Source organism: Triplophysa dalaica, chromosome 7, assembly GCF_015846415.1.
Source record: "Triplophysa dalaica isolate WHDGS20190420 chromosome 7, ASM1584641v1, whole genome shotgun sequence".
Classification (NCBI taxonomy): domain Eukaryota; kingdom Metazoa; phylum Chordata; class Actinopteri; order Cypriniformes; family Nemacheilidae; genus Triplophysa; species Triplophysa dalaica.
Genome location: NC_079548.1, coordinates 4,495,455 through 4,511,637, shown reverse-complemented (window position 1 = coordinate 4,511,637; position 16,183 = coordinate 4,495,455). Strand labels below are relative to the sequence as shown.

Genomic DNA, 16,183 nt, shown 5'->3' with positions numbered 1-16,183 from the left:
ACAAACACGATTGGACGCACCCTTGTATATCAGGCCAGCCAACAACGTCTGCATCTTATAAACAACTAACACACGTCGAGCCCACGTTTATAGATTTTAATAACCAAGCTAATGCAAAATGAAGTGTGTACTTTTGATTTTGAACCAAAACAAGTAACCACATTGTAATGTTCTGCAACACGGACTTACCGTACATCAACAGATTCAGATTCACAGCACGCATGCAAATTCATGGCCTGGTTTGATTTTGAGCGAGGAATGTGTTCTTGGCAGGCGTGAGATATGGAAAGAGGTTTTAACATGCGCTAATAACCCCCTCGCCTGGGGCAGAGATGGACCACCTCTACAAAACAACCTCACAAACATCAACTCTCCAGCTTGCCTAACAAATTTAGACAAAGCAGGAAAAAAAGAACGTGTACTCATGGGTGTGAACTCCATATCTACCCAGAATTACCCAAGAAGCCTACGGGGACACATTTCTGCACCGTGGGTGACTACCAGAACACACACACTTTGGAAGTGCAAACAAGGGCCTCAGAGTCATAACCCAGGGGGCCGGACACGGCCGGCAGTGCTCGACGTCCCTGATAAAAGCCGAGCACATGAAGTTTTCTGTGTTTGTGTGAGAACGCTTCACTGTACCTCATTGAAAAATCCCAGCGTGCAGCATTTGACCAGGAAGAGAAGTGATTTTTCTGGACCACACAAGACTAAAAAACCCAACAACACAAACAATTCGTCTCAGGGAAGACAGGGCAACACCATACAGGGAAATATAATGGCCTTCTTTTTACCATTTCTGTCTGAATTTACGGTTTGAGACACCCCAGGGGAGCATGGGAAATTCTTCAACACTGCGGTTCTTTCATGCTCACTGAATCTTGGTAGTCAAATGAACCTCTTATCTTAACAGCTGAAGATGTATCTTTTCTGCCCTACTTGTCTGGCAACATTAGTCTACACATTTACATTTAAAGGGACAAATTCTGCTGGACACAAAAAAGATATTTTGCAGAATGTGAGTAACCATACAGATTTTATTGACCCATTGACTCCCATAGTATTTATTTTCCCTACTATGAGAATAGTTTTAAACAATGGTATCGCTGTGAAGAACCTTTTAAGCACCTTTATTTTTAAACGTGTAACTGGTGTATTCAACTTAAAGTCCCTGTGAACCGGAAGGTGCCATCGTTTTTACTTTTAACTTCCGTATTTTCATGCTTTTCCGAGTGAAATGGAATTTCTAATGAGAAAATAGTAGGCGTGGCTTTCGTCTTTCTCTGATTGATTCTCTTTATTTTGATTGGATGAATAAAAACAGCCGTTGTATTTTAAAATGGACAGTTGAAGGGGAGGAGTTAACGGATGCTCCGCCCAAGCCGTCTAACACACGTCATTTAAGATGGAAAGTAATTACAGGAAGGAAGTACATTTTCAGAATTTAACTTAATATTATAAGGAGAACACGCATTTTAAAGAGAGAATGACTCACTTTGATAAACTACTTACAACAAACGCTGCAGTATTTCATGAAAATATGGGCATTGTGATTTTTATTTCACTGGGACTTTAAAGTTGTGTACATTTTGAGACTGTTTGTTTAGAAAACAAAAAGGTTTTATCTACAAATTCAAATGCAAAAACATTTATGCTCAATATATCAAAACTGTTCAGAAACAAAACCTTAGAATTCATGCGACGCTTCGCTCTCAAAGATCACATGAATAAAGTTGAGTTGCTTCTATATGACAAGATCTCTCGCTCCTAGAAAATACATCCTTCCTGTTCTATTTGCATGTCATGTTACCTGTAAATCCCAAATACATTTGCAATTCTAAAAATGTGAAGCCACCAACACAACAGATGACAAGTATTTTCACAATACACAAGCCAAAATGTTTGCAAACACTTTTCTGAATGAGTGGACTATCTAACAGCCCAAACACGACACACATTCCTCTCCTGCTCTTCTCTGTTATTACTCAACACTCGCCTTTGTATACAGCTCGCACGGTTTTCAATCTGTCATTTCATCACACGTGGGGTCCGTGAATTCAAAGGGATGTTTGTGTTCTCTAACGCCAGGCTGTGTCTGAAACAGGTCTGTGCAGAAACACAGGAGATGTGGACTACTGACACACTAACACTACAAACTGTGGAGTAATTTACGCAGGAAGTTAAGACTTTACACATCAGATCATATTTAACAATACGCTGTCAACGTCAGTAGAGCATCATAACAAAAACTCTGTGTTCTTTATAAAGCGAAGGGGAACTTACCAAAGAATTTAGCAGACAGACAGACAGATAGACAGACAGATAGACAGATACAGGAGAGACGATATAGACAGACAAGTAAACAGAGAGTAAGAGACAGATAGATAGAGAAATAAATAAATAAAAAAAGAAAGAAAGAAAGAAAGACAGACAGACAGTAGGATGGATGGATGGATGGATAGATGGATAGATAGGTAGATAGGTAGATAGGTAGATAGATAGGTAGGTAGATAGATAGATAGATAGATAGATAGATATATAGATAGATAGATAGATAGATAGATAGATAGATAGATAGATAGATAGATAGATAGATAGATAGATAGATAGATAGATAGATAGATAGATAGATAGATAGATAGATAGATAGATAGATAGATAGATAGATAGATAGATAGATAGATAGATAGATAGATAGATAGATAGATAGATAGATAGATAGATAGATAGATGGATGGATGGATGGAAATATAGATGGAAGGATAGATGGATGGATGGATGGATATATGGATGGATGGATGGATATATGGATGGATGGATGGATGGAGAGATGGAGAGATGGATAGATGGATAGATGGATAGATGGATAGATGGATAGATGGATAGATGGATAGATGGATAGATGGATAGATAGATAGATAGATAGATAGATAGATAGATAGATAGATAGATAGGTAGACATACAGATAGATAGATAGATAGATAGATAGATAGATAGATAGATAGATAGATAGATAGATAGATAGATAGATAGATAGATAGATAGATAGATAGATAGATAGATAGATAGATAGATAGATAGATAGATAGGTAGACATACAGATAGATATAGATAGATAGATAGATAGATAGATAGATGGATGGATGGATGGATGGATGGATGGATGGATGGATGGATGGATGGATGGATAGATGGAAATATAGATGGAAGGATAGATGGATGGATGGATATATGGATGGATGGATGGATGGAGAGATGGAGAGATGGATAGATGGATAGATGGATAGATAGATAGATAGATCTTTAATATGAAGTGCCTGTAACACTTCAGAAACACACACACACACACACACACATGCTTGTTTAGCCCTGTAACACTAAATGTAGTTAAATCCTAAACTCAACAAACCCTGCAGGCCTCCCACACAGCACTGCTCATAAAGCACATCTTATACTCTGACAGCATGACCTCTGACCTGCACGACCTCAGTCACAGCCATACGACCTCTCCATAAACACTCCATCAGATACTTACAACAAACATACGCTCCACACCGCACAGAGCAGGTTGATTTAAGAGCAGAACACATGCGAGCGGTTTAATTACAGGAAGAGTCTGGACATTGACATGCTCTCCGAGTCTGATTCTAACTGAAAGACTGAGCGACAGCACAGGAAACATCATCGTCCTCATGAGCCAATTACATCACGGTTTAAACAGCACCTCCATCAGACCTGAGCGACTGAATGACGCTGATGGAAATTAGACAGGGACACAAAGGAAGTCATTCAGCCAAAGAAAAAAAATCATAGTCAAAATATTGACAAATTTAATATTAAATCTAAATTAACAGAAATCTAAATTAAGTGATTATTCACTCACCATAGAGTTTAACCAATATAATAATAATCCAAAAAATGACTCTATAAATGGCTCTATTTTATTTAATTAAATATGCACCATTTTGTATTTAATCCGGTGTCAAATTGATTAATCATGATTCATTGATCCCAAAATTAAAGTTATATATGTATTTGTGTTGTGTATATTAACTGTAAATGCATGTTTAAATACACAACCATACATGAACATATTTAAGAAGTGTGAGTAATATATATTTCTATTTTTGTATAATATAAATTATATTTAAATATAAATGTATATATATTTACCTAAAACATATATACACATCTACGTGCGAGCATTAAAGATGGGGTAACACACACAGTTTCTGCAAATCTCATAATAATCTTGAGTGTCTATACAGTAGTATTGCATATGTCGTATCTTTGAAGAGTATTTAGTTTGATCAAATTTATAAAAGAGAGATACAGCTGTACGATCGTTTCCGTTTAAAGACTAGTTGCTGGAGCCGCCGACTGCCAACAAAATACAGACGTATGACATAGTTTGACTTACAGTGTACGGTTCATGTCCGGCATTTTTTAGCGCTGGGACTGCGCCATCTATCCATATCAAACGATCTCCAAATCCAGCGTTATATCCATAGTTTAAATAACATCCTTTACTGAAATGCCGTGAACCCACAAACACACCTAAACTTCTGTCAACCGAGTGAAGCGGCATTGAAGGACGTGACTCGTGGGTGTGCTCTTTCTCTCACGCTAACGCGTGGGCATGCTTTTCCGAGAGAATGGCTAATAAAAGGAATAGGATCCCTGTTACGAAACAGGGATCGAGACTTATAAAAAGACTTATCCGTGTGTATCCGTGTGAGACTTATCCGTGTGTATCGAGCACAAAAATACTACGTCATATGCCAAACTTGTTTTTCAACAAGTTGACCATGTTAAGCCAGCACGTTATATGATGAAGATGAATACTAATAATGAAGAAGACACTTTCCTATATGCTTTTAACAGTACTAGGTATGGTATAAAAATGTCAGATGTCTTTGTCTGCTCACTAAGAAGTCGGTCAAATGATTTGAGGTGAATCGGGCCCTGTAGAGCGCTCCACAAATATCCTCGCTGCCTGACGCCTGCGGCCCGAGAGAGAGACGCCGATGGAAAATGCACATCAGCCCTAATGCGGCCCTGCGGACGCTAAGCTACTGCCCCTCACCAACATCCAGCCCTACCCCCCTAAACCACAACAGCTTCTAAATCCATCTCTACAGAGAGAAGATGAGGGAAACTAAGCTCCTCACCACAAAATCTTTACCTCTGAAGATATGTAATTTAAAGTGAACCGGTCAACCCCAAAGCGGCTGGTGCCAACTCCAGCGCCAGCTTTTTCTTTTTCCTTGAACGCAGATAGGTAGCTATTTATTCAGGGCCGCTTCCAAAAGGCGCTCTTAAAAGCACAGGTTGTGATGCGTGTGCCGTTTGCATACGCGTGCGTCCTGCGGCGAGGCTTTACCAGCTTAAAAAAGAAGCCGTACTTTCCAAACCTCTTACATTTTCCATCATGCTGCCGTCGCGGTACGGCGCTCTTCAGGCGTGCGGTCTGGCCCGCTCGCAGAGGACGAGTGATATGTATGGAGGGACGAGTCAAAAGAGAGTGGAGGAGACAAGAGATGTGAGGGTTCAACTTTGGAAAAACAATCAAAGATGGTGAAGGAGAACAAAAAACCCATGAATAACCTACAGAACAAAACTGAGTTTGACAAAAAAATGCTGGACCTGGAAGAAACCCGGACAGAATTCTGCACAACACAAAGGCCGGTTTCTAAAGCTAATGGTCAAACATGTTGCGTCACATTCAAAGCAAACATTTCTCTGTCTGTGTGTGTCTCAATTCTATTCAGTCGTCTGCCTTTGTGCCGTCTGAGGGACCACCAGTACACACTGCTGTCTTTGTCAGTCTGTGAAACTCAACAAGCTAAATATTTTCCTCCTTTGCCACAAAATACAAAAGAGAGAAGGTGTGATCTGATATCATAATCATGAGCCGATCATCTCTAGGCAAAGTGCATGTCATAACCATATGCACAAACGCCACACTGGCCACTAAATCACATGCCAACGGTGTTGCCATTGAGAACACAAAATAAATCTGACTTAAATACGTTTACCCAAAAAGGAAATTTATAAGTTATATTTAAGAGAACAGCAAAGGACTTTTGAGACGAGATTCGAACACGTGTGTGTGAGTGCACTGGCGCCACATGTCGGCGCGCCAACCACAGGGCTATTGGCGCCAAAACGAACTATTACAATTTAAAAAAAGATTTATTTTAGAAGGACGCTATTTACTCTTTTGTGTATACTGAATAAGACAAGTATTTTTCTAACGTGTTGCTAACAAATTTTGTACGATCAATTTTACTTTAAACAAAAGTTATGTTTGTTAAACTAAACTAAAAAATCTCACTGTAGCAGGACAACTATTTATTTAAAAAATTTTGAACAATTTTTTTTTGTGTATTACAGGCCTATTTTCCTGGATAAATGGTTCATGATCTACATATATGTAATGTTTTATTCTGACAACGTATATCATTGCAAAAATGATTTGCTGCCTTATAGGTTTTTTGGAGGATCTTTTGTCAGAAATGCAATATAACATACATAACTATGTCCTCAGAGGTGTATAAAGACCTTACATAATAAAGCGTTATGTTTTTATTATCTTAGAAGGAGCTATTTCTATCTACATACACAGCGGGGGTCCCCTTACATGGAATACACCATGTTGTTTCTACAGTAGCCCTGAACGGACAAACTGCTCTACAGAACGCGTTTCATAAAAACTTGATCTCATTCGGGAAAAAAGCAAAAATGTGAAAACATCTTTGTCCTGTGTCAGTATTCATAGTGCTTCGAATGGGAGGGGTAAATGGTGGGTTGAGCTGTTGGTTGCACTTCACAACCCTTACATCTAGATGCCGCTAAAAATGACACAATGGCATAATCATTGGTTTCTATATTACTTTAACTCATCGAATTAAACAAATTAGTTATAGCAACTCGATGTACTTAAATTCTACTACATTAGAGACGATTTAAAAAATCTAATTTAATAAGCTAAATCAACATTTGACAAGCATTATTTCTTCATAAGTTCACAAAGAGTAATGCAACTTGTAAAGCTACACAGCTTCAGAGTAACTGGAGACATTATTGTGCTTTTTATCCCATTCGATGGTTTAGGCTAACCCATACTTTTTGGCCTCCCAATATGGCGGCACCACTGACCAAACGGACCAAATCGTTTAATTTATGTCTACGATATGATCAGGTCATGATTGTGAATGTACAGTACAGTCCTTAACAAAGACGACTCTAAGAAACCTAATAATGTATCAAAAAACTGTCATGATCTGAGAATCTCATAAGTCAACATCAGCGGTGTTATTTAAAAAATGAATAAACTGTGACTGTGTGTAATAAATCACGCAGGGATGAAAACTATAATCACAGTGGAATGTGTGTGTTACACCATGACCTGTGCTACATTATATTTATACACAATATATCTTTTTTATAGCAGAAGGTTGTTGAAAGCATCTTTCATTGAGCTGGTGGCAAAGTAAACTTACTCCACACGGAGCTGCTCATAATGCTGTCTGTTTAGTGCGCACTAAAAAAACAGCCATGTTAACTACAGTCAAATGCAAAACATTAAACACGAGAATGGATGTTGACATACTGCTGGAGCTCTGGACAGTCACAAGCACGAGCAATCTGACAAACTTACTTTCCTCAAAGCAAACGTCACGTTCAATCCAACTCGTTTCCCATCATGCCCACGGCTTTATTTAAAGCACAAAGAAAAGGGAAAGCAAAAGGAAACTTCTTAATGAATAGACTCTGCTGTTCTTTTAAGAGACTCTTATTATTCCCTTCTTCCCAGCGTGAGGAAATTCTTTCCTGACTCACCCACGTCCCACTAAATCCATTTGGATGAAGTTGGGAATCTCATTAAAGCACGTGGCATCGCCATGACGACGTGAAAAATGAAGATGCTTCTTCTCACTGTAGGTACAGTACTGTTAAAAATGTAGGCTCACTTACCTCAAATGTTTTTATTTATAGATAAAACAATTGTGCAAATCCAACTGAAAAAAAACTGAAGTTTATTTTTAAAACTTGGCAGCTTGACCGAAGACAACATTTCTGAAAATTCCAGACGAAAGGTGTCAACACTAAAGATGTGCAAATGTAGCACGCTTATTTTCATGCTTTCGAAAATAATAATAGATCAAAATAATTTGAATTAAAAATATTCATAAATAATGAGGTTATGACCTTTAACTTTTAAGCGGTACGTTTTATTTCTTCATAGGTCAGAAATGAACCGTCTGAAAAAAGGCCAAGGAAAATGTCTAATGGCAGGGACTGAATGTTGCCCACGTCTGGTCTAATGGGCAATGAAATACAGCATGATGGACAGATGGGTCAACATCATTTCTAGAGCATCTGAGCTCCTTTTTCCTGACACTAATACGCTGTAATTCTACAGATGTACAAACCATACCACATCTTTAAAAGCTCTGAACACGCTGATCTCCTGTCAGTAGTCAAACAGAACACGCTTGCTAATAAACTGTCCCTGAATGACATCCAATGAACACTGTGCTAATAACAGCCAAGGACAGATCATCCTGACTTCATGAATCACGAGACAATAAGAAAAATATAAAAAATGAAAAAGAAGACACAAAAGTTGGAAAATGATGGTCAGTGCGGCTAGCTCCAGAAACGGCAGCTGTTGCAAATAATAGTGTTTGATGTGATCATTGTAGACGTGAATGTAAAGGTACTATGACAATTTTATGGCACCAAATCTATTTGAGCAAATCCAGAACATTCAAGCAAGCTATAAAATCTGAATCATATATGCTGCAGAAATCTTTATAATCAATATTTTATTAAATTTCCCAGCTAAACATCCTGTCTGTTTGAGTGTGTGTGTGTGTGTGTGTGTATGTATGTGTGTCTATTTAAGTGTGCGAGTCTGTGTGTGTGTGAGTCTGTGTGTGTGTGTGTGTGTGTGTCTATTTAAGTGTGCGAGTCTGTGTGTGTGTGAGTCTGTGTGTGTGTGTCTGTATAAGTGTGGGTGTGAGTCTATGTGTGTATACGTCTGTGTGTATGCAATATGTGTCTCTATAAGTGTGTGTGTCTCTTTATAAGTGTGAGTCTGTGTTTGTGTGTGTGGTGTGAGTCTGTGTGTATGTATGTGTGTCTGTTTGTGTGTGTGTATGTGTGTGTGTCTGTAAAAGTGTGTGAGTCTGTGTGTATGTATGTGTGTCTGTTTAAGTGTGCGAGTCTATGTGTGTGTATGTATGTGTGTCTGTATAAGTGTGTGAGTCTGTGTGTATGTATGTGTGTCTGTTTAAGTGTGCGAGTCTATGTGTGTGTATGTATGTGTGTCTGTATAAGTGTGTGAGTCTGTGTGTATGTATGTGTGTCTGTTTAAGTGTGCGAGTCTACTTGTATGTATGTGTGTCTGTATAAGTGTGAGTCTGTGTGTATGTATAAGTGTGTGTGTGCGTATGTGCATATGTATGTGTGTCTGTATAAGTTTGTGTGTATGTGTATGTATATGTGTCTGTTTAAGTGAGTGAGTCTGTGTGTGTGTATGTAAGTGTGTCCGAATAAGTGTGTGTGTCTCTATAAGTGTGCGTGTGAGTCTGTGTGTGTGTGTGTATGTTTGTGTGTCTGTATAAATGTGTGAGTCTGTGTGTATGTATTTGTGTCTGTATGAGTGTGTGTGAGTCTGTGTGTATGCATGTGTGGCTGTATAAGTGTGTATGTGAGTCTGTGTGTATCTATGTGTAAGTATGTGTGTATGTATGCGTGTTTGTATAAGTGTGTGTGATTCTGTGTGTCTGTATGTGTGTCTTTATCTATGTGTGTGTCTGTATAAGTGTGTGAGTCTGTGTGTGTGTGTGTGTGTTTGTATGTGTGTCTTTATCTATGTGTTTGTCAGTATAAGTGTGTGTTAATGTGAATCGGTATATGTGTGTGTACCTGTGCATGTCTGTTAGTGTGTGTCGCTCATGTTAAACTGCCACTCAGTGCTGTGAGGAGCGAGGGGCGCAGTCGTCCAGCCAGCACAGGAAACCAGCAGTAATGTGAAACACACGCTCGTGTCGTGTCTTAACCGTGTGGAGAGGCGGCGGCTCCACACACACGGCACCAATCACACAGCCTCATTTAAAACCAACCCACAGACAAAGAACGTACTCACATTAAAAGAGTGAAAGAGTGATGGTGGGGGGGATGTGCAGATGGGGTACGTCTGCTACTAACAATAACGTACCATAGTTAGGGCATCAAAACATTCACCACCAAAGTATATATATAATACCATGGTATTAAAATACAACACGATGTACCATTATGACTTTTTGGATCAGTAAAGTCTGTAAACTTTTGTAATTTGCTTTGTTAGTTTTTGATTCTTCATGATCTCCAAAAAACTGAAATTTAAAGCCTTTAAAACAGAGGAAATGACTCGTGAATGTATCCAGCACATGGACAGTAAGCTGAAACTGAAATGACCTTTTTAACAACCACAAAAAAATGACAGGAAAGGGTACAAACTAAGCGAACTATTATGAACTAATGAGCACGAGGGCATTAAAAACGCCACACATGAGTAATGAGCTTTCAGGCAAATGAGCACAGAATTCCTACTTGAAACATACTGGGAAAAAAGAGAGGAGTGAGTGGAAAGGGAGTGATTTTACTCCTCACTTTCACCTTGTTATTCTTTAACTCCAGCACAAAAAGAGACTTTATTTCAGAGACGCTGTGAAAACACCTGAGGGATGGATAGAAAGCCAATGGGGATTTATGCTCGATTTAAACTGCCAGCCGTCAAATATTTCCACATCTATCATGAATAAACTCAACAGAAGTCTTTGAGACTTCAGCACGGCTGCATTTGAGTTCATCGGGGTCATCAGGTAAAATGAGCAGGAACGGAGAAACACATTTATGAAAGCTTACAGAAGCTCTGGACAAAAGATCAAACTGCTAAGGTGCCACACGCGGGGCGGGATTTGGCGGGCGTAAACTTTTGCAAGATGTATGTACCAAAAAACTCTCGCTTTCTTCCCGTCACCCCATTGTTTCACCAGAGCAAAAGTGATGGAGGCCAAAATGACTAACAGATTCCAAAGACCCAACGTCAACGTCTCTCTCAAATAGCGACCGCTTCGCCTCCGCACCTGGGACACCCGACCACTGCGTCCCGAGTTCTCTTCCATCTCCACAAAGCACCTTTCATAACACAAAACCTACTTAATGCAGGAAAATGCACTGAGGGGGGAAATCTGAACTACTGTATGGCTGCCCAACGTATGCCAAACGTAAACACAACGTTCCCCAACTTCTCTCTCCGCGGAGCAGCTGCCAGTAATCCGGGCCCGGCCACTTCATCTGGGTTTGATTTGGCTAGCGGAAAGGGGAAAAAGTCAGGGGTATCTACCGGCATTTATTAGACGGACTGCCCGATCGGACTGATTAAAGACGGATCGGTTACAGCAGACGCCTAAGCTCAAATAGACGGAGAAAAATAAACAAACCCCACCCAAACCCCCGAGACCCTTTAAAACAAACACACTACTCAACAAGAAAGACCCGTGGAGATCCACTCCACCTCGCTGTTGACTTTGTTTTAGCCGATACGCAACGTCCAGCACTTAACGCAAGTCTCGTATGTTAGTTATTTCCATAAAGACAGATGCTTCGTTTGAGTAAACGCAACCGGGACTCGGGCTGACTCTCCGGAGGCCTGCGGTAAATCACAACACTTAAACATCTCAAATGCATCCCAGTTGGACGGAGATTCACTAAATTACACGTTGGCATGCTTTGCCGCATATACAGTAGACGTGAATATTTGCCGCAACTGTAAACAATTAGCTGGCGAGGTTCAAGCCCCCTGCTGAGTTTAAGGTGGTTGTGATCTATACTAAACTGTACTGTGATACTCCTGTTCCCCGTAGCAATATATTTTAACCAAGACACAAGACCTTTTGTTAACACAAAGTGCACAATGTGCGGGTCGGGTTGATTCTGTGCCGTTGAGGAAACCAGTCCACAGAGATCTTGTAGCAGTCACAAGTTACAAAGCTGGTTCCAATTGAGTCAAATTGTAAAGTTCAGTGATTACAGCCGGTGCTATTATGGTCATCATTATAATTATCTTTATGAGGTGGGTATGTGGGCGTGGTCACGGGTGTAGAAACGCTTTAAGCTCTGGCTGTGATGAAGATCATTCCAGTATGGAAAAAGGGTACAATGACAATAAATCATCAACTCAAATGTATAAGAAATACATTGATTTAAAAGTACGGTGGTGGAAAAGACATAGAACTCACAATAAACTTACAAGAACTCACAATAACAGCAATTTGAAGGCAATTTAGGATATGAATTTGAATATAACTTCCCCAGAAATATCTTAAATGTATCCGTGCCATTGTTTTGTCTCAAGATGCTCACCAGTAATGTATTCTTCTAAGGCATTTTTATAAAAGCGATATAAATCCCTTAATTTATCTAAGGCGTAGTGCTTAAACTAGGTCTTAAATTAATAATGTAATTAAACTGTTATGTCTTCAACTAAGCCGTGTTTCTGAAACCGGTCCATTATGTTTTAAAGCTGAGCTTGGCTAGAAAAAATTATATTCACAAAAATTCCAATATTTTATTTATTTCCATGACTTTTCCATCCCTGTAAATTTTAATACGAAAATTCCCTAATATTTACAAGCGTTTCATGACCATGACTTTACTTCACTATCGTGGTATTTTGTAAAACACCACATTACAAAATGAGTAAAATATTCAAATCCTAGCCCAGTTTTACCATGTTAAATAAACAAATGAATAAATAAATTGTATTCATGTAGTAATATGACACATTTATTTAAATATTTATTTTATAAATAAACAATTGTTTTGTATAACCGTAGTACATAAATAAATAAACTTCAATACAATGGTACTTCATGGTACTTTTTGTCAGATTTGTTGTATATACTCCAAAGATTTTACCAATTCCAATAAGAAAATTCCTTATTTACAAGTTTTTCATAACCATGACAGTACTCAACAGCATGGTATTCTGATAAACCGCACGTAACAAAATGAGTAAAATATCAAAATCCTATAGTATATACATACCACAGTTTCACCATGGTACATTAACAAATAAATACATCTATTTAAATATTTATTTGATAAATAAACAGTAATTTTATTTATAGTGTATACATCAAGATACCACAGTTTAACCAGGGTACATAAATTAATAAATAATTAAATAGAACTAAGTATTTATATGAATATTTATATAAATAAATACTATCATGGTACAACAATAAATAAATATATTTAGTAATGCTACCCATAAATACTTCATAAATATACAAATATTTTGTATAACCATGGCACAATAATAAATAAACGATGCATAACAATTGTGCTTCCTGTTTACTTTTGTTAGGTTTGTTATATTTACTTCCAGGATTTTAAGATACTACCCAATCCAAAGCCTGATTCATTTACTTCCAAGGTATTCACAAACTTTCATAATCAGTCCCTTTTTTACTTCAGTTCTGAGAAACGCCTTATCCTTTGTGCCACAATGTTTGGCCGCAAAAGAAATAACACAAAGCAGGCGTGAGCCATAAAATTGGGTAATGACCAAAACAAACAAAAGCGTCATTTCTGATATGACTGAAATAGGCCAGTTACTCAAAGCCATTTTCATCAGTGAACAATTAATGTAAATCAGGAGCTTATCATGCATCATCATTATTACTGTATAAGTCACCACACAATCGCTTAATCTGAAACTAAACACACACAAAAAACACACAATTACCACTAAAATTACACTTGCTTAAGACATTCTTGACCATATCCGATCTCAATAAAACGTAATAGCCCTGAGACGATGTCTCGATGCGGTGATAATCCGGCTGGTGTTCCTGCAGTAATGCACTGACGCATCAGTTTGTCTCGCGAGGCGTGCCAGAGATCAAGATTAAGATCTGAGAAGCAGAGCTCATAATAAGCATCATATCTCTTGGCCTGTTACTGTACACGTTTTGAGATTCCAGACGACGAGAGACCATTTTAATGCCAGCAAGAGGAAGTGATCATCGCATTTTCCCCTTAATTTCATTCCTGTTTGTCCTGGACAGCAACCAGTAGAGCAATTAAACCGAGAAAAAGACCTCAGAAATGGTTTATCAATTCATCTTAATGTTTCTCAATATAATTACCTTTTACAAATACTTTTGCGAACCATTACAAAATGAATTTCTACAATGTCCTTTGGGCATTATTTCAAGAGGACTCGATGTCCTGTTGGTTCCCATCCATTAGAAAACAGCCCCCCAATAAAGCCAGTTTCCATTAAAACCAATACAATCCCATTATAACCATCAAACCCATTGACATACAACCGATAATTTCGTTTCTCTAAAGGGACAGTTCAAACATTTATTCACCCTCATGTGTTACAAAACCCGTTCTTCTCTGAAACACCAAAGAAGATATTTCGAGAAACCTCAAAATGTTTGCATTCACACAATGCAAGTCAAAGAAATTCAGTGAACGTTTTTCAAAATATCTTCTTTTGTTTTCAGCATTAGAAAGAAAGTTATATGTGTTTGTAGTGATGTGAGGATGAACGAGATTAATGTTATTATATATTGAAAATACAGCAAACTCCCCACATCGCAGAGAACGACTCCTGTCCCTTCAAGATTGTCGGTAGCTTATAAGAAGCAGTTGAGTTTACTCAATTCTGTCGCGACTTGCATTTTTCACTTTAGGCAATACATTTACATGTATGTGATTGGCAGACGCTTTTGTCGACTTGCATTGCATTATCCTATACATTTTGTTTCGAAGTATGTGCAATCCCCTGGGATCGAACCCACGACCTCGCCGTTGTTAGCGCCATGCTCTTACCACTGAGCTACAGGAAAGCTGTGATCAATACGGTCTGTGATTGGGTGAAATATTGAAGGATTCCAGAATCTACCGCCTGCTATAATGGCACACACTATGTGCGGTCTATTCATTATAAGCCTTCAGACAGAGGGGCAGTTATCTGGCTCACCGCAAGAAACCCGACGTGTGGGTTTAAGACCTTACTTTATAAACTACTAAATGCCAAGCAAACAAAACACACCGGGAAAGAAAGAATAGCCCTTAACACGAGCACCTCTCCGTTCGCTCCCTGCACACCTCTACGGCTGAGCGGCTCCCCGGACCGCAGCGCACGGCAGCCCGCCATCCACAAGAGAGGAAACACAACGGTGCTGCCACAACAGCGTTTCATTTTCCATCCATCGGGTCCGGCAGGGCGCCTTCTGTAAACATGGCTGTCAGTGAAGCGCACTGGATCTCTTACTGCAGTATAAAGCTCGGCTGCCCGCCGCCTGCCAGGACTGGACCCGTGCCACAGTCTACAGTTCTCAAAAAATAAACCTGAGCCCCGACATGACACAGAAGCTACTCGTGTCCAAGAAAAGATCCGTTTTTTCTCAAAACACGTTCAGTCAACATGACAAACGACAGCCGTCAAATCTGAGGCAGAGGACACCGGTTTGACTTACGCATTGGAGGTGGCCAGAGACACGGATCTGAGGGACGAGCTCAACTTCCTGCTGTCCCAGAGCCTCACTTCCTGTTGACGTACCTGCGTTCAAACACACACAGATCACATCAAGGCGGAATTCATATTTGTTTACATTTGAGAAGACTATATGGTAAACATCAGAAGTACCTGGTTAAAGCCAGTGGTGAGCAAGTTGTCATCTTTGACCCAAAGGATGCGAGAGTCTTTATTTCCCAGAAGGCCCTGAGTGCACTGCGGGAGAACAGACACGAAACATATCATTAAAAGAAGTCATCATCAAAAAAAACATTCAGTTTCAGAATGCAGCGGTTTGTTTGTTTGATCACATGATCCGTCTTTAAACACATTACAGATGGAGAGAGAGGGGAGTTAATGCTTGGTGTTGACAGAGGAAAGCAGAATGATAGACGGAAGTCTTCCTGTCTTTTAAAGATCGCTGTGTGAGATACTGTATACGACACGGCAGAGCAAATCTGTGAACGACAGACAGCTAAATCACTCGGTGCAAATGAAACGATTATGCTATGACCACATGTGCCAGCACGACCCTGTTCCAAAGCTGGGAAATAATATTTGATCGCATTTGATACATGTTAAAG

At 39.2% G+C, this 16,183-nt stretch overlaps 1 protein-coding gene across 1 annotated transcript in view; it reads right to left on the bottom strand.

The window, feature by feature from the left end:
* The window catches only part of coro7 (coronin 7), a 109,568-nt gene that overhangs the window by 56,572 nt on the left and 36,813 nt on the right, over positions 1-16,183 (bottom strand). The window contains exons 8-9 of the mRNA XM_056752177.1: positions 15,732-15,815; positions 15,562-15,644 (exon numbers count right to left, since the gene is read on the bottom strand). Of these exons, the coding sequence (XP_056608155.1) occupies positions 15,562-15,644; positions 15,732-15,815 (167 nt within the window). The remainder of the gene's footprint in view (positions 1-15,561; positions 15,645-15,731; positions 15,816-16,183) is intronic.